Source organism: Lepidochelys olivacea, assembly GCF_965140295.1.
Source record: "Lepidochelys olivacea isolate rLepOli2 genome assembly, chromosome: 22".
NCBI lineage: Eukaryota > Metazoa > Chordata > Testudines > Cheloniidae > Lepidochelys > Lepidochelys olivacea.
This window is the reverse complement of record NC_140432.1, coordinates 17,720,122-17,745,194: the sequence shown is the minus strand read 5'-3', so window position 1 is coordinate 17,745,194 and position 25,073 is coordinate 17,720,122. Positions and strand designations below refer to the sequence as shown.

Below are 25,073 nucleotides of genomic sequence, written 5' to 3'. Positions count from 1 at the left end.
ATCTTCTTTCATTTGTTCATTACCATAGCACAAAGGAATATATGCTGTAGTCAGGTTTGTTTGTTTCTCGTTTAAAGGCTTCTGTTCCTTATAAGACTTATTCTCTTTATTTATTTTCCTGAATAATTTTTTTTATCTGCACTATCCGCTACACCTTCCACATCCAAACTATGTTGAAGTTTTTTTTTTTATTTTCATTATTTCAATACTATGACAAAAACCACATTTCACACTAAAATACTCACGCGCCCACAGTGCACAAGCTTGCAGATCTAAAGTAGAATGGAAAACAAAACAAAAAAATTAAAAACAAAATAAAAACCCAAAAAAGGGGGAAAATTTCTATACAAAGGCTGGTCTTCCCCCAACCACCCTCTCTTCCTCCTGTGCCCCACCCCTCATTCGCTCTTTTTCGCACCCAAAATTTGCAGTTTTTCTAGGATTCCAAATAGCAGTTGTCACTGATGTTGCTGTAAGAGCAAAGTTCACCCCTGTGCAAAGCTTACGCACCGCATCAGCCTCATTTTGAGCACTACAGCTATGATCCAAAGGCCAATGAAGTCAATGGGAGTCTTTCCATCAGTGTCAAGAGCCTTCGGATAAAGTCTTTAAGGCCCTGATCCGGCAAAGCATTAGTGGATTACTCAGTGAGCAGCAAATCATGCAGTTAAATCTTTACAGGATCAGACCACAAACGTGGCACATACACCTTGTGTTGGTGAATTTCACTCCTAGTGAATGAAAGGACTTTTTAGTGTTTCCACTCCCCAAAAGAAGATACTAGTTTCCTGAAGTGCACAAGCTCTTTCCTTTTAAATCCTAGAGTAAAAGAAAATAGTATTTATTTACTACTTTTTTTTTTCCTAAAAAGGGGGAATTGGTTTATTCAAACATCTATTCACCGAGACTAGACCAGCCCTGACTGCACAAACTCCCTTCTGCTTCTCAGAGCTGAGGGAGGATTCCTGGAAGGAACAGGGGAGAATGTCTAAGAAAAGTAGAGAACATATTTCTCTTATGCAGTTGGTCCCCGGTCCAGCAAAGGACTTAAGTGCATGCTTAACTTTAAGCATAACAGTATTTCCATTAACTAGGCCCATGCTTAAAGTTAATGCACTTAAATGCATTGCTAGACACAGGCCTTGGTTGGTGACAAGTTGTCCACCCACCAAAAGTAAAATGAACGGTGTTACTTATCTTCTTACTCCAGTAAGAAACAATAATTATAATAATAATAATAATTAAAAAAGATAAAGGGGAAACAACTATTGTAAACATCCATATTTTAAAATGTCTCCCTTTGCAAAGCAAGCATGCTAGTAAATCTAATATCTATAGACTGTATTTACTTTAAAAAAAAGGCAGCTATTTTACACGTACATTTAAACACAACAAAAGTAAAAAAAAATTTGTCGATTGTAAACACTGGAAAAAACAAAAGTTGGCAAAAAGATTTAAAATAAAAATTTTTAAAAAAATGTAAAGTCTGAATACTGCAAATTGAAATATATCCCCAAAACTGCAATTTTGGCATTCTTCCTAAAAATAACAATAATAATAATAAACCCCCAAATAATGGTCTAAGCTGGAGATTGGATTCAGTCACAAAGGGCGAGAGACACTTTGCCTACTGAACAAATATAAAGTGAACAGAAATGTTAACTTATTTACGAGGCTTTACATATTTCAAACTCGACTGAAAAGTATAAAAATAAATTGTGGATTTTGATCATTCAGTACTGGCCGTACCTGATGGTACAGCTTTTTACTCTGTTAGGCTAACCAAAGAAAAGTCAGGGTTAACTTCCCACCCCGCCCCTAAATCTAGTAGGTTTTGAGCTTCCTAACCATTTCACAACTGATGCTTGTGACCTTGTTTGTTTGAATATATGCAGGGCTCGTTGAGCCCTGATCGGGTTGCGGGATCAACCTTTTTTTAAAAACATATTTTATTTTTCCTTAAAAGCAAGTGCACAACAAACAGAACCTTCCTACAAACCTACAAAGAAAAAAAAAAAAGAGATCCCCATTTCTGTATTTTTTCATTTTGTCTGGTTTTCTTTTAAAGGCAAAAGACACTAGAGGAATGAGATGTGTGGTATGTTTTAAATGCTCAGGTGAAGTTGTTCTGTCATTTTTTTTCTTTTCTGGTGCTGATCATGCTTTGCTCTCGTTTTCATTTGTTTGTGTGGCTTCGTTAGGGACCGTCTTGACTTCTGCTGGAGGTGTCTTAGGTTCCGTTGCTTGCACCTCAGATTTTTCTTCTACAGGGGTTTTCCTGTGGAAAAGTCACCAAAACAGCACAGTTTAGAGAGAGGCCATCAGTTGGTTTATTTACTTTTTTAGTTAGATGTGCGATATACTTCTGGAATGGCTCCCAGGTGTTCCATACAAAGCATCACCCCACCTTCTACAGCAGCGTGACTAGAGCTGGGGGAATATTGCAAAAGATCTTCAACTTTGGAAATACATTTGCTTGGACTTCATCCCCATCCCCTTTGGGTTTGCTTTCCATGAATGCTCCACAGAACCAGGCTGCTGCCAGAAGCATTTGCAGGAAATGCAAACGCCGTGTGCATCTGCAATGGAAACTTGATTCTACAAATCACCCCATCCACTCAAAGGACAGAAAAAATACCATGTGACCTGAGCGCCCAATCAAAACCGGCTGAATTTTGAATAGCGGGGGTTTTCTTGGAGGAAGTATTCTGAGAGTAAATCTGAGAACACCATGGTACATGGGCAGAGAGAAAAAGGGATGGAGTTTATTCTCCCAGCTCTGAGACTGACATCCTCAGAAACGAGGGCTGTAATTCCCAAGTGCAACCTCCTGGGGCTAGCAAGGGGACCCACCTGAGTTAGAGAAACCACAGGGCTACTTGAACGTACACCAGCTACAGTGGTGCCATAGGGGCTCTTCTGCTGGGGGAGGGGAGACTGGTACAATGCATGCACCCCAGCTTCACCCTCAGCCAGCCCTGGGCCCTCACGCGGCCCTGTACAGCAGCTTTAAGGTGAGTGCCCTTCTCCAGCAGTGCAAGCTAATGTGAGTAGAGACTGAAGATCTGGCCCTAACTCTGTGACACAAGAGTAAGCAGTGGGGGATTTCTGGATTTGAGCAACATCTACCTCGGCTTCCTTGGGAGCCTCAGATCCTTCCTGCTCGCAATTAGTTCACTTTTTTCACGTTGAAAACTGTGACCTGGGATGTATTTATCTAACATGAATCTAAATTCCAACAAAGCCAGTGCATGCTCTCCTTCCCCCCACATGGAAACGGAGACAGCATGCATGTGGGGGAGAGGCCACAACACTCTATCGCCACCAGCAGAGGCTGCAAAGCTCATTTCCTGCTGAGCCAAGCAGGACTGGAAACCAGGTATCCACAGATGGAAGCAATCCCCATCCGTTGCTCCTGCCAGGCTGTGTGGTGCATTTACAGCACACTGGCCATCTCCAGCGGAGGGGTCTAGCTAGTGAGAAAGTTTCCTGGGTTCACTTCACAACCGCTGCTTTGGTAGCTGGAGCTCTGGAACAGCCTGGTCGTCGTTACTGATGTGACTGGCTAGGGACGGGGATATTTGAAGTGTAGAGATTTCCTCTCAGAGTCTACGATGCAGGCTGTGAATTTGCCCAGGGGTTCCCCTCACACAGCCCTGCTGGCCGGGGGGCAGACTAGCTAAGAGAAGAGAATACCCTGATGCCAAACGGGTACACTGCAGAGATGCTTTTTAGTTCCTACCTTGGATTCGTGTGAAATGGGCAGAGGGCAGGACTGGAAGGACACTCTGCCTGTGCAAGTGGGAAGAGGGGCTGCAGGTGGACATGCCGGCTCGCTGCTGGCAATGCATCCCCTGAGCTTATTTCACGTTCATCCCAGCAGCACACGCTACAGCATCCTAGCACTTAGGCTGCAAGCTCTTCAGGCCAGGGACTTCCTTATATGGTGTCCGGCACCTAGCGCAAGGGGGCCCTGGCCGATAGGCACTACTGCGATACAAATAAGTGAACGAGGATTCCTCTGCCATGGAGTCACTTAGCTTTGGTCACTACAGCTGTGTGGTCAGACCAGCCCAAGTACCTCTGCGGTGCTGCTGACCCTGCCAGGCTGACCGTACCCGCTGTGCTGTGTGGGGCACGTGCTGCCCCACTGAACAGTCACTCTCCAGGGCGTTAGTAGACGGAAGCAGCACGGCAGGCTTGATGGGGTGACCAGAAGCCACGAGGTGCCAGGCACCTGTAGCTAATGCTGTGGATCCGCGCATACTCTGGCAGGAACTGCCTGCAGTCTGCAGAGCGCTTAGGGCCTGACTGAGCACTGCCCACACCAGAGGAACTGCACTGAAATCAAACCGGAGTGCCAGGCCTGTGCTTTGCCGGTGCTAATACACAAGGCTGTGAGCACAGGGGTATTTTTCCTGGGAAGGAGCCGGGGGGGGGGGGGGGGACTTCCAGCCAAAGCCACGACTCAGCATCGTACCAAACCAGATTCTCCAACAAATCTGAGCTGTTCTTCCAACACAAGAACCCCCTTTCCCTCAGGAGGGTACCAGCCCGACTGCATTTGGGAAGGAGTGGCTGCTTCCTTCATCTGATCCTGTCTCTGACAATGTGCGGCACCCAACCAGGCAGCCAGAAGGCAGTGCTGAACCCAGACAGTGCAAACACCCAGAACAGGAGAGAGAGTCCAAGAACTGCCCATCAGCACTTGCCATGCCCCTGCTTTGCTGGCTCTCCCAGGAACTGCTGTCCAGGCTGAGCCAGGAAAGCAGCCCTGTCCTCCCACCTCGCTCAACCTTCCCCCACATCACCAACCAGAAATAGCTAATGCTGCAGCCAAAGCTGGCTGCAACTCCCAGCAGCACAGTGTCTCTTGCCAAACACAAGGCACAGGGTGATGCCCGGGGGTGGGAGGGGATCCCATCCAGATGGAATGAGGCTGTGTCCCTTCATGCCTACAGGCTTAATGGCTTTCTCTTAATCGCTTGTGGGAGCCGAGGGGAGACTGGATGGAGGGAAATTCATCACTGGCTCACCAGGATGAGACAAGGCCAAATGGGCCAGCCCCAAACAGCTGTGCTTGTCCCACAGGCAGGCTTGCCTCAGGTCCCTCTCCATAGCGAACTTGCTAATATAGGGCCTGATCCTGAGACGTACCGAGCACCCACAATTCCCCTTTTGGCCAGGTTCTGCCTTGCCTTGCAATAGAGTAAATCTGGAGTCACTCTAGTTTAGCTTCTCTGGATTTACATTGGTGAAATTGAATTTGGTCTGTTGTCACCAGTGAACTTCAGGAGCACAGTGTTTCTCAGGATCAGGTCCCTTTTTGCCACAAGGAAGTGATCCTGAGCCCTTTCCCAACAGAATCGGGAACAGGATGGAGCTATTGGGAAGTCTAAAAGGTAACACATTATTAATCCATTTCTTCATCTCTCTCTGGGGACTAGACACCTGTCTGCACTGCACCCAGGGGCCCCCTACTCCTCCTTTCACCTGACCTCCCTAGTGCTGGGTCCTGCCATAGTGGTTAACAGGTGAGTTAGTTTGCTAGAGAAACAATGAGGTTAGTTCAGAGAACATCCAACAAGAACACAGCACTAACGCACAAGACACACAGCACACAACCCACAGAAGATTAAAGGCAGCCATACTCGGTCTTTGCAGGTGCCAGCGGTACAGAGCTGTCTACAGTGGAAGAAGCAAGCTCGCGAGCTTGCCCACTAGCCACACTGGCAGGAGCAGTAGTGCCAAGAGCTGCAAAAACATCCTTTGCAAGGTCAATGTCTGGGGTCTTGAAGGTCCCTTCGTCCATTTTAAAGTCCTCGTTCTGGGAGGGGTTTGTGGTGCTGCCTGAGGCAGCCTCGCTCTTCAGGTTAGTTGGGTTCTTGGCTGTTTCTGTTGGACTCTTCACCATGCTGGGCTGTACAGCTTCCTTTTCTGGGCTTTTGGTGCGTGACAACTCCTGCTTGGGCTCTGAAGAAGCTGGAGGGCTAGTGGGGTTTGCAGGGGCTGGGGCAGACGGCTTGCTACCAGCTGGCGCCTTTGAGGCCTCAGCCATGCTGGTGGCAGCACTGGGGCTGAGCACCGCCCCCTGGTTGGCCAGGACACTCGAAGACAAATTACTAGTGGCTGGAGTAGAAGTTGGGGTGTCGCTGAGGTCAACAAGGGGGGCGACTTTGGGGGCCGAGGAGGCCAGTGGCGAGGAAGCGGAGGTGGCTGCCCCTTTGGCCGGAGTGGCCTGGCTGGGCGGCACGGAGTTTGAGTCAGGGATAGCTGTGGCTGGCAGGGCAATACTGGAAGTCAGGGTGGTGGTCTCGCTGGTCGGGCTGTTCTGAGCAGTGGCAAAGGTTTCGGTCATAGTGTCAGAATTAGTGGTGCCCGTGGTTACGGAAGGCAGCATATCCTCCACCGTAGCTGTGGTGTCAGCTGGGTGCCTGCGAGGAGGACAGGAGTAGAAGAGAAATAGACAATGAAGCCCATAAATGATCGGGGGAACGGAGTGGAAGCGCAAGAGGGCGCGAGAGACGGCGCAGTACAAGCAGCAGCGTAGCATGCGGTTGTAATGCACACAGAGGACATAGAAGCAAGAGAAGAGGAACCTGCTGAGGCCAGATGTGCACCTGGGAACAGGCACCAAGTGGGGAGATCAAAGAGCAACGAGGAAGAGGAGGAAGAGCAGAGAGTACATGGCATTCCAGGAGCAGCTTGCTCACATGGCGTTTTGTGCATCAAATCTCAACACAAACTTCACCCCAACCTATGCCCTGCAGAGAGGCTCTTCTCCCCTAACCTAGCCTCCCTCCTCCCCAACAGCCCATGAACCCGTGTCTTCCTCCTGCTCCTGAGGCCCCAATCTTGTGATCCAGTAACACACCTCGGCCTCACCAATGTTTCTGGTCCTGATCCAGGGCCCTGAGTCCAAACCTCCAGCCTTAGCCCTGCCTTGGTATCTGTGCACCTCTTATTTTCATCCAGCCTCAGAGAGTATGAGTCCCACACACTTTGGGCCAGCACCTTCCACCCTTTTGACCGAGTCTGCCTTTAGTTTGGTTCCAACTAGGGTCAGTGTTACTTCAGGAAGATGTGTGACAGCACAAACCATGCTTTGGCAGCCACAATGAACCTTAGACAGCTTTACTGATGGGAGCCTTTCTGAAGCTGGAAGCTTTAATGAGGAGGGAGAGGGAGGGAGAGGGGGAGGCACACTGCTGGAAAGACAACGGTTAATCGAGAGAGAAGCCAGCGCTTTCCACACCACCGCTGCTGGCTTATTAATTGGGGGCAACCTCCATAAAGGTTAATCACTTCATTAAAAGTTCAACAAAACAACCCACGGAAAGCTCAACACATTCAACAGCAAGAGCACATCCCCAGGCCAGTGCTGCTGCGTAAACATGGCTCCCGCTTCTCTCCTAGCCAGGCCCAGACACCCAGTTCGTCAGCAAAGCCATAGCACCAGTTATTCTCACTTCTCACCCCAGCAGGGAATAGAGCAGCACTACGGATGGGGAAGCCTAGAAACCCTATGATTTGACAACCCAGCGAGGAAATAAGAAGCCCACTGGGTCAACCCCAAACCAGAGCCAAAAAATGAACTGGACATAGACATTATTTCTTCTTGGAGAGCTCAGATGATATCTATGTCCTGTTCCATAGAGCCCAGGAGTGTCTGTAAGACACTTGGCATCCACACACTGAGATGGCCCAATACCCTGTTAGAATGGGCCATCTTCCAGCAGGTTTAATAAATGCTTAAGGATAAACCGGTCCATCACAGCCAGTTTAGTGAATTCAGACAAGTAGATACAGTTCAAATACTCTGCCCATTTCTGCCACACAGTACACCGGTGGCCTTCTGAAATCTCCCAACATGCACTGCTTCTGGGAGCTGAACTGGGAATGATGGAGTAGGTGCCCAGAGGCCACTGCAAGTACCACAGTTTAGACCAGTGCTAAATTGGATGCTGGGCAAATCTAGTTAATCCTGGCTAGTGTGGATGCACCAAACCATGGCTCATGACCAAATGGTTCATTTCTCTGGTGCACACGAGACCCATGGGTAACTCCCAAACCCTCTCTTGGCCCAGTGTGCAGGCAGCGATGTCTCAACTTGCTATGTGCCCTCCACACAGCTATAAATCTGGCACAAATCCAGAGCACAGCTGCTCTGTTGCTATCAATTCCAGGAGGCCCTTTCGCTCGGGGCAAGCAGGCGTCGACGTGGTATCGTCAGTGCGGCACTAACTAGCCATTGGCACAGCATCACGCCGCCAGGAGGCAGTGTGATATGGGGCATCTGCCCCAGAGCCCCTGCAATAAGCAAGGCTGGGTGACAGTGCTATACCACAGAAAGCACTTGGCACCAAAGCTTTGGTCTCGTTCTTTGCAAATATTACAAAGGAAATGGTGCCGAGGGAGAGAGGAGCTCCTCACTATGACAGGGCAGGGACCCAGCTCCGAGCCTTGACCGTTCTCCTTCTCTTGCCTGGGTTACCTACGTGAGAGGCCAGAGGTCACAGTGGCAGATGGGGCTGCACTGACCACGCACTAGAACAACCGAATGTCAACCTACTCAGGCTCCGTCAGCGGCGTGGTCTCATTGGGCTCTGTGTGTTTGCCCCCGTCATGGTTCGGGGTCCGCTCCTCCTCAGTCCGCACCTCCACAATGGGCTCCTTTGACTCGTCTTTTCTGAAAGGAAATTGCAAGCGTGGGTGAGTGGTTCACAGCCTCAAACAAGCACCCTTCCCTGAGGGTGGGAGGGCCATGCTAGCAGCAACTGTCCACATGGTAGGGCGAGGCTGGCCTGGAAAGTGGCTTGGTTCTCAGTCCTAACACATGCCCCCTTCCCAAACCCAAAACAAGGACCATTGCAGTGCCCAGCGTCAGTGAGTAGCTCATCCCCTCCCACCCCTGAGTCACCCTGGGACGCTGCATACGCAATGCCCTCTGCTCCCTGACAAGGACGTGGCACCTGGATATGCGATCTCCTCCGGCTGAGCTTGCTGGATTCTAGGTCAGCCTGATGCTAGCTTTGGAGGAGAATGGGGGAAAAAAAAGGGGGGGGGACCCCCAGAAGAAACCCCTCCTGAAGAAACAGCAGACCAAGAGTGACCCCCAACCAAATCCCCTCCCTGCAGTAACCCCCACGCAGTGCCAGAGCAGCACAGCTGAAGTCAGCCTGATCACCGGCTTCCCCAGAAATGCAGCCTCTTCTGAGGCTGGAACACGCTGTGGGGAGGCATGAATCTCTGGGGGGAAGGGCAGCAGTCTCAAGGCACTGCGGGAGCTTGTGGCTCCCAGTCAGGCTGCCACTTGGCACCTGAGGCTACAGGACTGGATTAGAGGGTAGAGGTGTTGCAGTGGGGGGCTGTTCCACTCTAGGAAGTTCATGGTTAACGGAAGGACAGGTCAGAGGCGAGCAGAGAGATTACTCACGAGAAGGCAGCTTTGCCCTCTTCCATGTCTTTGCCCTTGGCCCCGGGCCCGGACTTGCCGCACAGGTTGACAGCGATGCACATCAGCAGGCCGCACTTGTTCAGGAAGTAGCAGGTGATGTCCACAGCCACCAGGAGCAGCACAAAGATAACGATGAGGATGCCCACAATGGCAGCAGTCCCTAGGCCTGACGTGGGGCTGGTGCTGGCTTTAGAGACCAAAGGAAAGTGGGAGAAGGTGATGCAGTTAAATGAAGGCAGTCTTGGTCCTGGAACTGCAGCAGTGCTGTGGGAATAGCTATGATGGTGCCTTGGCCTCTGCAAAAAATTTCAGTGGAGTGACCAGGGCCCTGGGAGTGGGATGTCATACGGGGATCTGGCCCCACCCTTTCTAGGAGTGTTGTTATTGGTGGCACCTTATCCTGGGAATAGACTGCTCTGGCTCCCGTCCTCCTGTCAGGGAAGGACTGGACAGGGCTACCAGGGCTTTTCTCAGCTCTGCTGGGCAAAGGTCTGGAGAATACACTGTAGAGAACTATCCTACCCAGTCCTCTAGAGCATGAGATGGACAGGAAGAACCTAAAAGGTCTCTGTCCATGTCTACCATCTGAGTGTTCTCCAGAGCTTTCCCCAGGGCACAACCTGCCAGGGCTGTACAAAGAAGGGCACCATGCGGGCACGTGAAGCCCAGGCTCTGGAGAGTGGCTGTGTCATACTGGTGCAAGGCCATGTTAAGAGAAACTGTAGGGTCTCAGCACTGGTCTGTCCTTCACTGGGGAGAGGGGGAAAGGCACAGGGCCCAGCTGACTGGCCCAGGAGACTCTACTCCCAGCATGGTTATTACAAAGGGGCTTGTCGCCACATGGGACTCACTGCCCCTGCACATTTCCCTGGTGCCAGGCAGACACCAACACACCGAGTGTCCTTGGGAGTCCTCTCACCCGACGCCCATTCTTTCTAGCATGGATGAGGCTGATGGGAAGCCGCTGGGGGAAGATGGATTAACACTCCCCAGGAGTGAGGGGCCCAGCTGAGGTTGCGCAGGAAACTGTGGGAGGAGTTAGACCTCTCTCACAGTGGCGCTCTCCTACTGCCCTGCTCTAAGAATCAGGGAGCTGGGCACATTTAGGCTCAGCTACTGAAGTCAGCCTGAGAATGCCCTCAACTCATGCAAATACATGGAGACTCTTTGGGGCATGAAAGCAATAAACTACTCCAGGATTTTTGAAAACAAGGGTTTTTGGGAAGCAGCATGAGGGAGCACGTGGGGCAGGGAGAGATGTGAGCCAAATTCTGAGACTTCATTAGCTACTTGGTGGCCACGGGGGCTAGCACCTGGCCTGTGCTGAGGGTGGGGAGAGAGCTTGTGGTATTGCCTGGCATCTGTTGCTCACAATCATGAGTATGAGATTTGTACTAATAAAAAAAAGTAAGTGATTTTGCAAGGCTGTGACTAGTCATTTACCAGAGAAATCTCCTGTACAAACAAGGGATCTATGCATGCATCTATGCACACATATCAACTTGCACCTGTGCCCACACACACGCGCGTTCTAGTTGCACTGGCTATATATACAAAAGAAAGCAGAGTCCAATCACTACAGTGTAAATGCTCTGGCCACACAATTGCCTCACTTGGGACTGCAGAAAGCACCTGGGAATGCTCAGTGTGTGGCCTTGCCTGGGATCAGGCTCTTGGTCTCGAGAGCTTCACTAGCAGAGTGTGACACAACTGGTGGGAGGCAATAAAAAATGTCCAGGGAGCAGCAAAGACTGACTGACCAAAGAGAGAGACAGTCTAGCCAAAGCACAGTGAAGTCAATATGAATTCTTCTTCTTCCTTGAAAGGACTGGGCCCTAAAAGGGTTAAATCTGCATCTCTTGGCTACAGGGTGGCTAAGAGGTCTATGAGAGAGAGAGACAAGGCGGGTGAGGTTAAGATCTTTTACTGGACCAACTTTTGTTGATGAAAGAGACAAGCTTTTGAGCTACACAGAGCTCTTCTGCAGTTCTGGGAAACTAAGGCTATGTCTATATTAGCACTTTTGTTGGTAAAACTTATGTCGCTCAGGGGTGTGAAAAAACCATCCCGTGTGACGTAAGTTACACCAAGAGAAGTGATGGTGTGCACAGCGCTATGCTGGCGGGAGAATTCTCCGGCTGACATCACTACCATTGCTCTTGGAGCCAATTTTATGATGTCGAGGGGAGAGCTCTCTCCTGTCACTACAGCTGTGCCACTGTAAGCTTGTCAGTGTAGACATGGTAATATCAGGGAAGATTTCCTGACAGAGAGACAGGGGAAAGTCTCCCAAGGAAAATGATGGGGGTCCCATTGCTGCAGACATTTAAGTCCTATGGTAAAGACGAAAGCCCCCATATTGCCTTGAAAGTGACACGCCTGCATTCAAGAGGAAAGCCTTGTTGATCCAGTAGGTGTTTCTGATTCTCTCTGGCTTCCCTGTCTCAGAGACCAGCCACATGCTGCACAGGGGAATCATGCATCTTGGAGGGGAATGTCAGAATCCCTTGTCTTGTTTCATTGTCGGCTGGTTTTCCTGCTGCTACTGACGCTTGCTTCTAGTATTTTTGAAGAGGAGAAAACCATTTTCTATGAGCTGACTAGGGGTGTATAAACAAACAATCTACACCACGGAGGCACACAACACAGCTCCTTGGGCAGCATCCAGATTTCAGCGCTGCTCTTGAAAATTCTTATGGATGCGCTTAACTTTCCTGACATGAGTAGCCCCTTTGAAGACATTGACATAAGTATAGTTCAGGTTATGCACAAGTGTCTGAAGGAGCAGAGCCTGGGTTAGGAACACAATTTAGCCTCTAGCACAAGGAAAATGCTTTTTATGCTGCATAAAAAAATCTTTGAGCAAATCTGCCTGGTAGCGGGGATAGTACGCTTCGTCTAAATGGGGCAAGGCAGCAGGTAACGAGTGTTACTTGGCACCTGGCAGTGGCCCTGTTAGACACAGTTTGCCTGGGACCATTTCTTGGCCCAAATCTTCCAACAGTGCACCTGAAAATGCCCCAGACCTAGTACAGTGGTGTATGAAACTGCCAAGCTTAGAGAACTTCAAGACTCAGAAAAGGGTTGGACATTTATGTGAATAACAAGAACATTCAGGCTCACAGTAACGAAGAGCAAAACAACCCAAAGGGTTTTGGGTGGCTCCTAAATCTTCCTGCTTCAGGGCCTAAACCAGCCTCCAATGGCTACACTGCAATTAGATATCTGGCCAGCCGAGTTGGGCTGCAGGGCTGTTTATCTGCAGGGTCCTAGAGCCTGGACTCCAGCCCAAGCCTGGACAGCTACATTGCAATTAAAGAACCCCACAGCCCGAGTCAGCTGGCATGGGCCAGCCGTGTGTTTCTAAGTGCAGTGTAGACAGACCCTTATTAACGGGCATCAGGAGAAAACTTTCCTTAAGGTCACGTTCCATAATTGTCTACTCTACTGCAGGGATTCTTGTACCTTCCCTCTGAAACACGTGGTGCAGGCCACCAGGACAAACAGGCCATTGAACTAGATAGACCCCTCTGATTTGGCCAGTCCTGTGCACCTAGTTAAAACACTCTGTGCTGCATGCAGAGGGGCTGGCAGCCTGAATGAGTCTGGCTGAGGGGACAAATTCTACATCTTCCTAAACGGAACGAGGTCCCACTAATAAAACTTTGGTTTTAGTGCATCTGTTCAATTTATAAGGTCGGGACTATGTGTCCCATTGGTCCCTGTTGAAGTGTCTTGGGCACAAGCTCCTGTCCTGAGAAAGTGAAGGCACAAGCAGTAGCAAGTTCCAAGAGCACATGGGGTACAAAGATCAAACAGATCTGACCCAGGTGACTCCCAGAGCCACTATGGTATCAGACCATGGTAGTGTCAAAGCACCTGATGCCCCCATAGCCCGGTTAGACCTTCCTGCATGTGAGTGCATGCAGTTCAATGGGTGCTTGTGGGCTACCAGCATTACACATCTCTGTGGGCTAGTGTCCAATGAGCTTGAAGGCTACATGGTGTGTTCAGGTGTCACAAACCCCTTCAGGGATAAATCCTGGGCTCTCTCTTTTCCTCTGTCTGGGGGAGATGGATTTAGGGCTTGTCTGGTTTCCACATGTAAATTCGTCCTGGTCTAGAATCCTCAGCTCTGGCAGGAGATGGCAGCAGAACAGAGTAAAGACTTGAAATGGCCCACAGGGGTGAGACTGGGGGCAAAGCCCACCTCCAACTAAGAGACGGCTCAGCCAGGAGGGTCACAGGAAGAGGAGTGGGGAGGAATGTTTCATGGCCACCTATTTGCCCAGCTGAAGCGATGGGTAAATGACCCATAGTTTTTCTGTGCACCTGGGAAATGCAACAGCAATGTGACGTGGACGCTCAGATACCCTAATGCCAGGAGCCTTCCGAGAGGTGAATTGGCTAGATCAAGCTGCATGTAAAGACCGACAGATTGGCACCACCAGAACTGTACTGAGCAGGACACGGTGCCACCCCATACCCATCTAATCATTATTCTGACTTCCCTTTCACAAACATTTCCTACCTGGCTGTTCCTCCCCTTATACCACCTCCCTACTATGGAAAGGCCCCGAATTCTTAGAATAGAAAGCCCTGCAAGCACCTGCTTTGCCAGACACTGCCCCGTGCAGGAAGCAGCTGGGGCATTCTTGTACTCCGGCAATGTGGCATAATGATCTGCAGATTAACGTGACCCATCCCAACAGCAGGTAGGGGGTACTGAATACTCCAGAAGGGCAGAGTCATGGGGATACTTGGGACTGTCTGGTTCTATTCCTGGAAGCCAAACTATGCTGCCATAGACTGACATGCGCCATGAGGTCCTCTCCTTCCCCTTTGCTAACCCAATGTCTTATCCATGGCCCTTGACTCCCGCCATAGCCAGATGGTGTTTCTTGTTTACCCAGTTATAAAACAATGAATGCAGGACAGTAACTGGGGCAATGAGCATGTCTAAATCCCAAGGCCACCTGGAGTACAGAGAGGAGGCATGGTCCAGTCGTTAAGGTGTTGGCCAGAAACCTGGTTCAGACCCCATGTGACCTTGGCCAATTACTTAGCCTGTTTGTGCCTCAGTTCTTCTCGTGTAAAACAGGATAACAGCACTGACCTAGCCCAGGGTGTTGTGAGGATAAATACATTACAAGATCATGAGGTGGTCCCATACGGCAGTAATGGGGGCTGAAATGCACTGGACATAGCCCTTGAGTACTGGTTGGTCTCCCTAACTGCTCCCGAAGTGCTGTGTGTACTGCGGGCAGTGGGGTGGCATGGACGTAGTTCCATCTGGGAGCTGAATTCCCCATGGCCAAGGTGGGCAGCAGCAAGTGCAGTCTTCACACAGCCAGAGCGGAGTGATTCCTCCCAGAGTCTTGCCACCAGCCTGTGCACACAATGCATTTTAAAGCAAGCAACTTGCTCTTCATGTTTTATTCAGAATTATTCTTCCCAAGCCACTGAACAGCAACCGCAGCATTTGGCACTAGTGCTGGATTCATCAGACCCACCCAAGAGCAGCCATTTAATACTCCTGCCAATTTCAACAGCTGCACAGTCTGCTTGCGCTCGGCCCAGCCACACACTGATGGACCATGCAGCAGAGTTGGTAGCTGACATTTATGGGGAGCTGGCTGGAGCACTCTCCAGCCTCCTCATGGTTAGTTTTTTAAGAAATCAGGAGGCGATTCTATTGCTTTCTATTTATTTTCTTACTGCTAGTGAAAGGCGCTGGATTGGCAAGCCTGAAGACTCTCCTCCTCTATCCACAGTACAAGCACACTAGGGAATGCTCCGCACCTGTTTTTCGGCCAATGCAACTTCGCCGTGCCATGTGGAAGGACCAGTGCTAGGCCTGAGAGATGGAGCGCACAGGTTTCCCCTCTCCCCACACGCATTTTATTATTTGGGGATGGGTGGAGAGCACATCCCCAGCACGCCCAGAAAAATATTGATCCCTCTTGCCAGGCTGACAGGCGTGTGAGCCGGGAGTCCACCAAGACGGGTCTTTCTCTCTTCAGCTCTGTCTAAAAGCTGCTTGCAGGGCCAGATGCTGATGCTTACAAGAGGAGGCCATTAAATACTCTGCAGAATGTTTGTGCTCGAGAAAGCCGCACCCTGCCAGCACCATGCATCAAGCTGCATAATTAAACACATTCATCACCCTTGGTACTTGCAAAGAGAGATGGTGCCATACATTCGGCTCCACTAATGTATTCAGAATTCATGCCTGGCTGATTCAGTAGTTAAGTCTTTCACTTGGACCAGCTCCTGGGGGACAAACTGTGTGGTGTGTGTGGGGGGGTGCGTGTGGTGTGTGTGTCAAACAATCCTTCTGCTCATCTGAAACATCAGACTGGGAATGAGAAACGAGTTATTCCGCATGGTGGCGGAAGATGCATGATCGCAGCCCTGTGTGGACATGGGGCTATGCCTCCCTGCGGTGCCTGCAAAGAGCTCTCAGCTGAGGGGTTGGGTTGAACGGGTCTTCCGCACAGTGTGACCTCGTACGTATGGTACGTGTAAGATCACACTGCAGAGAATGCCCTTTTGTAGAGCAAAATGGTGTCCTTCACGCATCGGGACCTCACACAGACTGTACATGTGATGTCATGCCATGTGGTGCAAAACGGTATCCTCCTCACACCAGGGATTACTGCAACCTCCTCTGCGGATGGCACGACCCCATTTGGGGTCATGACCCACAGTCTGGGAACTGCTGCACTATGCCATACAAATCCCCAAGTGTACTACAACCCCAAAAGACCACACAGCTGCTCTGTGGCTGCAGAATAACCCTTCCCCTGTACAATCTTGTTTAGATCCTGGACGTTATCAATGGAGCCTCAGTAAGTGCACAGCATGGCTGCTGCCTGCTTTGCACTGACTAGCCGAGATGATGAACACTGGAATATTCATTAAAAATGTCTCAGTCTGAACTTTAAAGCATTTCCTGGTTCTCATTTAATACATTTTAACCACCTGACATGGTGTATTAAACCAGGAAAGAATGAAGGATGAGAACACAGCCTGGAAGGCACCTGCTCATGGACTTCCAAAACACTACCTTTACTAATTTGATCCCCAAAGCCTCCTCTGGGGTCCCTTCAGTGGGATGAGCTAAGGGTGGCTGGGACAGCCAGGAAAGGGTTAAAGAGCTACCTGCCTGTCATATTACCTGGCAGGGGGTGTGGGGGCAGAGAGAAGTAAGGGGAAAGCCTCTGGGGGCGGCAGCCCTTTTGGGCAGGGGAATCCTTTCATTACTGCGTTACACATTTATGTTTGGAACAATAAGTTGTATACTGAGGCAAGGGCCTGAAGTGGACTTGGCTATGGCATTGGGCCTTTCCTCCAGCTTACAGTGACTTGAAGATCTCCCACACCGGCCTTGGTTTACTAAATCTAATTCTTCACATACGTTGCAATTTTAAAGGGTTCAGAGTCTGTGGAGATGCATTAACACTTGAGGAGGGTTTTACTACCTCCGGTGGACCCATGAACTTGAAGGAAATTGCTGCTGTTCCTATTTTTTAACGTGTCTAGAATTCTTTTGTTTTTTGCAAGGGCCAAGGGAGACATTTTACTTGTTATTCCTACAACTGGTTTCTGGTTAAAATGAAGTGACCCACAACTTTTAAGCTCTACCCTTCACAGCACCCCACGGAATCTAATATGGATTTGTATTCAAGCACTCTGACAGTTAGGAGGAACTCATCTCTGCCAATGGAGATAAGGCCTCTTTTTAAGAAATTTCACTGGAGTGTACATGGGCTGCTCTGAGCCATTTAGTGCCAGGCAGTAAAACCAAAGAAGAAGAACACATCAATAAAAATTGCTGTTGTCATGCACATTGGTGGAGGTGGTTTCTGGCCTGATCCAAAGCCCACTGAGGTTGACAGGAATCTTGCCATTGACTTCAACAAGTGCTGGATCAAAGCCTTTTCCTGGAAATTTGGGGCAGGGAGAGTCTTTTTATTCTGAGTTTGTACAGCACCTAGCACAATGGGGTCCTGGTCCATAGCTGGGGCTTGTAGGTGCTAAGTAATACTGAAGATAAATAATAATACAGAAAGCAGCCTAACATATATGACCCATTCCCATATGCAGAGCGTGTTATTTTGCGAACTACAGACCCAAGTCAATAGCATAAAACTGTCCATTTTTCCCATGTATTTTTTTTCTATTCTGGGGTAGAGCATGGAATCCCCTCTACAGGTCAAACAAATGAACACAAATATTAAAAAAAATGATTGAGTCTTTAGTTCTAAAGGAGTGGGAAAAAACCATTTCATTTATTAATCGTAAATGATTCATCAATGGAACATAAGCGTCTGTCAAGAAAGACCTTTCTAGCCACCCTCGCTTTACAACATACAATAAAACGTCCCATAGGCTTTGCTCCTCACATACTTTACATGCATCCATCCTGTCAAAGAGGGCTGTACCACTCAGATAGATCCTCTCAGCAGGAGGCCCAGCTATAGTGTGCATAGGAGTAGGCAGGACAGAGAAAGGATTGGACAGAAACAGGCACGATTCACAGGCCATAAGAGAGGCAGCAAATGCATTTCAAGGGTTCTGCAGGGTGTTTCGAGTCAGTGAGGAACACATGAGATAAATGAATATTCATTTTGGTGCATCATGGAGAAAAGTACAGCAGAAGCCAGGTGAGCATAACCTTTGCTATCAGAGGATAATTTTCCTTTGCAGATATTTATAAGTACCCTTCAGCCTAAAAACACCAGATTAGAAGGATTTCATTGTCTCCTGTGTCCTGCATAATTTACATCAGAGAAAGCAATAATGGCAAATGCAAGCTACCATCCATCCCATGTGGTTAGAGCATCTATTTCCACATAGAGTGAGATTTGCTCACTTTAGTCTCACTTGCTGGTAGCAGAAAGATGTAAGGGTTATTGGCTGCTGCCCAGGTGATACGAGAGTGTCTGCTGCTGTTTAAGTTACGAAAAGTGGGTATTTCCATTGAGTGCTAAAGGCCAGGTGTGACACTGCACTCCATATTCTTCATAATGATATGATATGATTATGACATAGTTATGATGTATTTTATGCAAGATAAGTCATGTGAGATGTCATTGGAAAGGTTATTTTTTGCTGAATATAATTATCCTATTTGTGTGCACGTATCATTTTTGTCTCTGAAGTTATGAATATTGACTATGTCTCTGCATTTCAAATGTAGTTACACCTGGGGAACGCCCACTAGACAAGATGCTTTTGTTCTATACAGTAGGTTGGGAATGGGCCATTAGGAAAACAGTAGGCCTTGGAAGAAGCTTATCTCCCACCTGGGAAGCCTTCCTGAGAACGCTCCGAACAGCCTGTATGGGATGGTTGCCATGACTCTACAAGGACATGAGATCAGACCACATGTCTCTAGATTCCACCATTGGATGTCAATAATTTTCCACAGACCAGTCTGGGGACCAAGCTTTGAAACAAAGGGTTCCCGCCATATGCAAAAGCTATATAAAGGTGGGGAGTGACATCATCAGCGGTTCTTCGCTCCCCCCATAAGAAGACTCCTGCAAACACCTGAGGAAGAAAGACTGAACTGGGGGAAGTGTTGGACCCAGGCTAAAGGGATTTTTAGCTTGTGAATGGAACACCTGGGGATTCCAAGCTGTAAGCAAGTGCAGCTTGTCCCTTAAGAATCTGCAGCCTGTTTGTATCATCTGTTAGGGTGAGAATTTGCTAATTCATATCCAATCTATTTAGTATAATAAGCTTAGTTTGTGCTTTTTGTTTAGTTGCTAGGCAATCTGCTTTGATCTGTTTGTTATCCTTTATGCTCACCTAAAATCTATCTTTTATAGTTAATAAACTTACTTTTGCTTTATCTAAACCAGTGTGTGGGAATCATAACTCAGGGGCAAAGGCTGTTGCATACTCCTCTCCACACTGAGGGAGGGGGTGAATTTTATGAGCTTACGCTGTACACTTCCCTGTGAAGCTCAAGATGGTATATTTTGGGATTTATACTCCAGAGAGGGTGCGTGCCTGAGGAGCTGGTAGTTGCCCTAGCTCTAGCCTTCCCATGTGGGGGCTGGTCAAAGAGCCTGCATGTAACTGCAGCTGGGTGTGTCCCTACCTGTAGGTATGCCGGTGAAAGTGCAGGCTAGAAGTCTTTGCAGCTTGTCACAGCAGCACATTGTAAAAGGGAGCCCAGGCTGGCGGGACAGGGGGGCTCAGTGCCAATTCCAGGGGGAACCTGTCACAGCAGGTTTACCCAGTGTCACTCCATTAACTTGAGTGGTGCTACTTATGGCATATAACGTAAACAAGAAGAGCATTGGGCTCTGTTCCATCTCTGGAGGGAACTTCCATTTGAATGAAAGAGGGGATAATGGACATACAAAGAGAAAGCAAGAGAAATTCCTGCTTTGAAGGAAAATACCCAGTAAATCTAAATACGCGGGGGATGCGGGTGGGAGTTTACCAAGGCTGCCTTTTCTCTGCACTGCCCATCCCACATGCTGTACGCACTGCCCTCGGTTCCAGGTGCTGTTGCAACTCACTGCAGTAGCTCAAGAGCCATCAGGTGCACCTGGAAAGCTTTGGAAGTGTCCTTTAGCCCAGCGAAATGCTGGATGGTGTTGAGCACATAGCTGAATCATACTGAGCCTCATCAGCCACGGCACTGCAACTGAATTTAACTTAGCCAAATGCCTGGATAGACAACGCTGAAACCAAGCATTTAGGGTTTAAAACCAGCTGTGGGACAACAGCAGCTGGAATTCCACTGGCAATGTGAGATCCTGCAAAGCCCTGCAGTTCATTCTGTGAGGAGCCAATGACACGGGGTTACTCTGTCTGATGGCTGAGGTCTGGTATTCCTTTTTGCAGGTACGATTTGCTCCCACAAATCTTGTGTTTGCAAGGCGGACATCTGCCTAAAAATCTGAGCATTTGTGCCACTCTAGCACTCCGCTTTGCACGCAGATTTCAATGGCAAGCACCAAAAAGGGAGATGGCTGTTCAGAAAACTGTGGCCAATAAAGCAACAATTATACTTTGGATCCTATCAAATCTCGCCTCTTACATGGTGCACACCCCATGGATTATCAAGTATAATGTGATAATCCTTGTAACCTGGTAGCAAGGACAGCAGTGCCATTTGTTAGTTTTGTGGCTATAGAGGGGAAACTCTCTTTGTAAAAGGGGTTTTACTCCTGTATTCGCTTTACACAGTCAGTTAGCAAATTCTGGACAGCTAAGAGGAAGCCCATGAAATGAGCAAGGAAACTCATCTACAGAATAAACTCAAATGCATCGGACAGTTCATTTGACTCATTGTTATTTTAATAATGGAAATGTGTAAACATAATAAAGGCCTGACTGATATTCTGCATGTAAACATTGCCGTGTTAATAACCAATCTGATGAGATATTGTAGTGTTAATATTGCAGGTGTGAACACACCAACCCAAGTGACATGCCCACAAACTACAAAGTGTGGTATGGATCCGAAAGTAGCTATGGGAACGCAGGGCCCTTCGTTCGCATTACAGCAGCCTTCACTGAAAACTACAGTCTTTGTTGTATTAGGACGGTGCAACGTAACAGAAATTCCCAGCAAGTTTCCCAGGACACCATAGCAGCAAGTTCTGCATTTTCAGTGCTGGCTACTGTGCATATGGTCAAGAACCATGCAAAATATAACTGTGTAACTGTTAACACTTGGCACAAGCAAGACACACTGACATTTGTTCTTATGGCACCTCACGGGAGTGACCCTTGAGGCAGTCCCTGATGAGATTTTGCTTGGCCATAGCAATGTCCTGAGTAGGTAGGCCTTCCCCAGAAACCTTCATTACATCTATTGAAAACTGTGGGTTTTCCCAATGAACCTCCATGTGAAGTTGGAGTTAAATGCACATGTAACTACACCCCTCCTGCACACCTTGTATGCATGCAAATCAAGTGGTCTTCCGAGTCTAAAGGTACCCACATTCATCTCTGAGCTACATACTGATCTCTCAGCCTAAGCAGAAGTGCATAAACACTGCCATAGGAGAGATCAAAAGGGTTTTTAATGGAACTTGGTGTTGGAATATAGTTTATACAGCACAAAGCATTTAAAAGGGCATTTTGATGGATGGTGAGGTGTCCCCTTCTAAAGGGAACTGTTTGTGTGTGAGACACACACACACACCTGTATGAAGTTTTTGTTTAAAATTCTAAATAGAAACGAATGGCGCAGATTCCAGTGAACAAAGTCTGACTAAATTTCAGAGACAAGATGTTATATGAAGTCCATAAATTCACAACTAGACATGATTAATAGGGGGCTTGATTTGGTTTTGTACCCAATGGGGAAGATTTTGTTAGAAAGGAAATGAACCCTGTTTAAGAGCTTTGATAGCGTAAGAGATTCCGTACAGAGGTTTCCAAACCATGTCCAATATATGTTTCCAGTCTCATCCTTTTCTTCCCCAGGTCCTTGCAGAGAGAGAGCGAGAGTGAACATGAGAGAGCTGTGTTCTCAGAAAGGCTTAAAGGAGCGGCATAGCCAAATGGCTTTCCCCATTACAAAAACAATTCATGAGGGACACCACATTAAAGAAAAGGAATGTCAACTGAAATTGCTAGAAAGAAATGAGATACACAGGACTCAGAGAGGAAGCTGTAGATATTGCATCAAATTACACCACAGATTAATCCTGCCTGGTGGAGTGTCAAACGCACAGTTAACCATGAATATTATTACGGTTCAGTATTAACCATTTAGCCTCTCAGATTACTTGTTCCCAGCTAATCTTTTTTAGCTAAAAGGGAAGAAAAGCCGTTTCTATACTGATTTGACAATGTAGTAGTGGATAGCCAGACAGAACGTTAGACAAGCATCCACTGTAAATCTGTACACTCACAAGCGGTGTTATACTCCAAACCCCCATAAGTCATGGTCTTGAGATGCCTGATTACACAAGGGCCAGTGAGGCTCCAAGGATTCAAGCACGTGAAAGAAAAAAAAAAATTCCTCAGCGCACATCTCAACAAGACACTTTATGTCAGACAACGTCCTCAGAGGGATGTTCTGACGACCATGTGTTTGATCCACGTGCAAAAGCTCTTGAAAAAAAAAGATCTCCAATTCAGGCACCCCAAATGGCGATAATTGCCAAGTTTTCTCTCTTTTTAACCTGTATTAGGTGTACGGATGGGGCTTTAGAAACCTTTTTATTATGGTTACCATCTTTGTAATATCATTCATAGGTATGAACAGACAATGGTAATCAGCAACAGATGTGTGGAAATGTCAATAGAGACCAGGTTTTTAAAATCTTTCAATATCATACCTTCCTATAAAAAAAAGCCAACAAAAGATTTTTCTTTACATCCATTAAAAAAGGGCAAATTCATTATAAGCAACAGAAAAAAATGTTAGCGAGAAAACGCTTGGTTTAAGCTTTTCTTTTATCCTCATTACAAAATACTCAATCTTTCCAATAAAATGATCTGTTGTGTTTGTTTTTCTTGCACTGACATGATCCTCTGAAGGAAAAACTATCTGCTTTCACACCTGGGTAGGAACCAGGCCTTTTTAGGCAAATTTGTTTGTTGTATATTTTTGTTGTTGTAAAAAGTTTCTAACAGAGCAAAAGCAGAGTCACTGCAGAAAGAAGCAATGAAACAAAGGAGGACGACGTTGATGGGCTTCCCAAGGTCGCTGCAGGTGCCAAACAATGGTTCCCAGGAGGGGGAAAAATGGTTGTTTAAAACAAATTTGGTGCATGTGGCAAGTGTGGATGTTTCCCGTGAGGTCCAAGGTGACATGTATGACAACAGACACAGGAAAGGAAACAAGGGGGAGGGGAAGAGAAGAAGAAAGAAAGAAAAGAAAGAAAGAAAGAAAGAATAGATAAAAAGAAAAAATAGGTCAAATATAGAAAACATAAGAATTAAAGGTTTATTTAACTTAGTAAATTAAAATGGCCAAAGGTTAGAGAAGAGCTTTAGCGCAGTAACACCAGCAAAAAGGCCGACTCGGCAGCTCAGCAATGCCAGAAGCAGCACAGCAAGTTAAAATTCAGGGGGGTGAGGGGTTAGCGAGCAAATGGATCAAAATAAATGACGGAACAGGAGGCTCAAATGTGAAACATGAGAAAATGATTAGCTGGTATTTGAAAGGACAACACTGCCTTTTTCTAAGAAAAGACCTTTTGGAAGCAGACACTGCACCTAACAGCCTGTCCAAGTCCTGACCCAGTGCTCACTACACTGGGGGTTGGGTAAAAGATGCACTTAATTACAGCCTTGCAAAAAGCAGTATGGATGCAGGAATACCTTGCTGGCTCTTCCTTAGAGAAATCAAGCTCCACTGGCTGGAGTGGCTGAAGACTACCCTCAAGCATACTGCTTTTATAATCATCTTTCTCCTTATGTCAACTTGAGGACACCATAAAACTGGCCCCAGGACAGTCTCAAGGGGTTATATAGAACGAAGATATGTTTTGTCTACATGAACGATTTTCTTCTTAATGTAAGAAGGAGCAATGCTGGGTTAGAAACATTGACTCCAACCCCTGCCGTGGAGAAGTGGGGGACTTATTCTGAAATCAAAAGGGAAATACTAAATAACCAGCTACGAAATAACTAAGTGGCCCCAATGCAGAACCAGATCCTTGGCCGATGTGAACTGGCATTACCACATTGACTTCAACGGATTTACATAAGCTGGAGATTTGGCTTGATGTTCTTCCCCAAGCGCCCAGTAGGGGGATCTGCCCACAGAGGCTCTGAGTCTACTAATTATGTAAACCACAGTCCTAAACAAGACCAAACAGCTAAAGCAGCAAAATCTTCTGCCCACTTCAGGTAACATGAATAATTTCATTGCATGAGGCTCTCCTTCTCTCTGAAGCAGGCTTCCATTCTGAGAAGGCAGAAAGCCCACGTGCTGGAGTACATTGGATCGACACTGAAGGAAACTACACTGCAAAACAAGGACCTCTCCTCCAAGAACTCACTTAGATGGTTCCCACTCATGTGGCTTGCTAGTACTTTGAACAACAGCATTCAAAATGGCATGGTGATTCAAAATCTGGCTCCTCCTCTCCTTTACAGTGGAGTAACAACTCAGAAGTAGTTCCCCTGAAGTCAATGTGGTTACATCAGTGAGATCAGAATAGGGCTATTTGAATCCATCTACGGCTTTATTAAGAAGCCTATAAATAATGTTCTCTCTGCACTCTGCCTGGCATTTCAAAGACTGCATTTTCAAAAGGCCTGTCTCACTGCTCCTGCTATCCTTAACCACTTAACTGTTACCTGAATGTTCCATGTACATCAACAGAGCCGCCAGGCTGCTTGGTCATTGCTGATACATCTGGGCAGAACATACTAGTTTCCCCAGGTACGTTCCAGCATTCCATTGGACGGCAGTGGAGTGCTAATAGACAATGCCAGCCCGGGACATTTGCAGGGAGCCAACCTCAAGAGGGCTGAGGGAACTGGAACACCATTCAGCACTTGGATGCTTCCTCTTCAGTGACCCCCAAGAGCACAAAGGAACTAATTTACTGCTGATCTCAGCCTACTGCCATTGGTTTCCTAGACCTGAAATGATCTTATGCAACTCCCCACCTCCCTC

General features: G+C 47.7%; 1 protein-coding gene across 2 annotated transcripts in view; it reads right to left on the bottom strand.

Moving 5' to 3' along the window:
- Nucleotides 1-1,357: 1,357 nt before the first annotated feature.
- NCAM1 (neural cell adhesion molecule 1) overlaps nucleotides 1,358-25,073 on the bottom strand; it is a 254,026-nt gene continuing 230,310 nt past the window's right edge. The window contains exons 16-19 of one of the 2 annotated variants that reach the window (XM_084611639.1): nucleotides 9,437-9,644; nucleotides 8,573-8,689; nucleotides 5,652-6,434; nucleotides 1,358-2,278 (exon numbers count right to left, since the gene is read on the bottom strand). In XM_084611639.1, the coding sequence (XP_084467765.1) occupies nucleotides 2,158-2,278; nucleotides 5,652-6,434; nucleotides 8,573-8,689; nucleotides 9,437-9,644 (1,229 nt within the window). In that variant the 3' untranslated portion in view covers nucleotides 1,358-2,157. The remainder of the gene's footprint in view (nucleotides 2,279-5,651; nucleotides 6,435-8,572; nucleotides 8,690-9,436; nucleotides 9,645-25,073) is intronic. The other variant, XM_084611640.1, reaches the window with a different exon arrangement.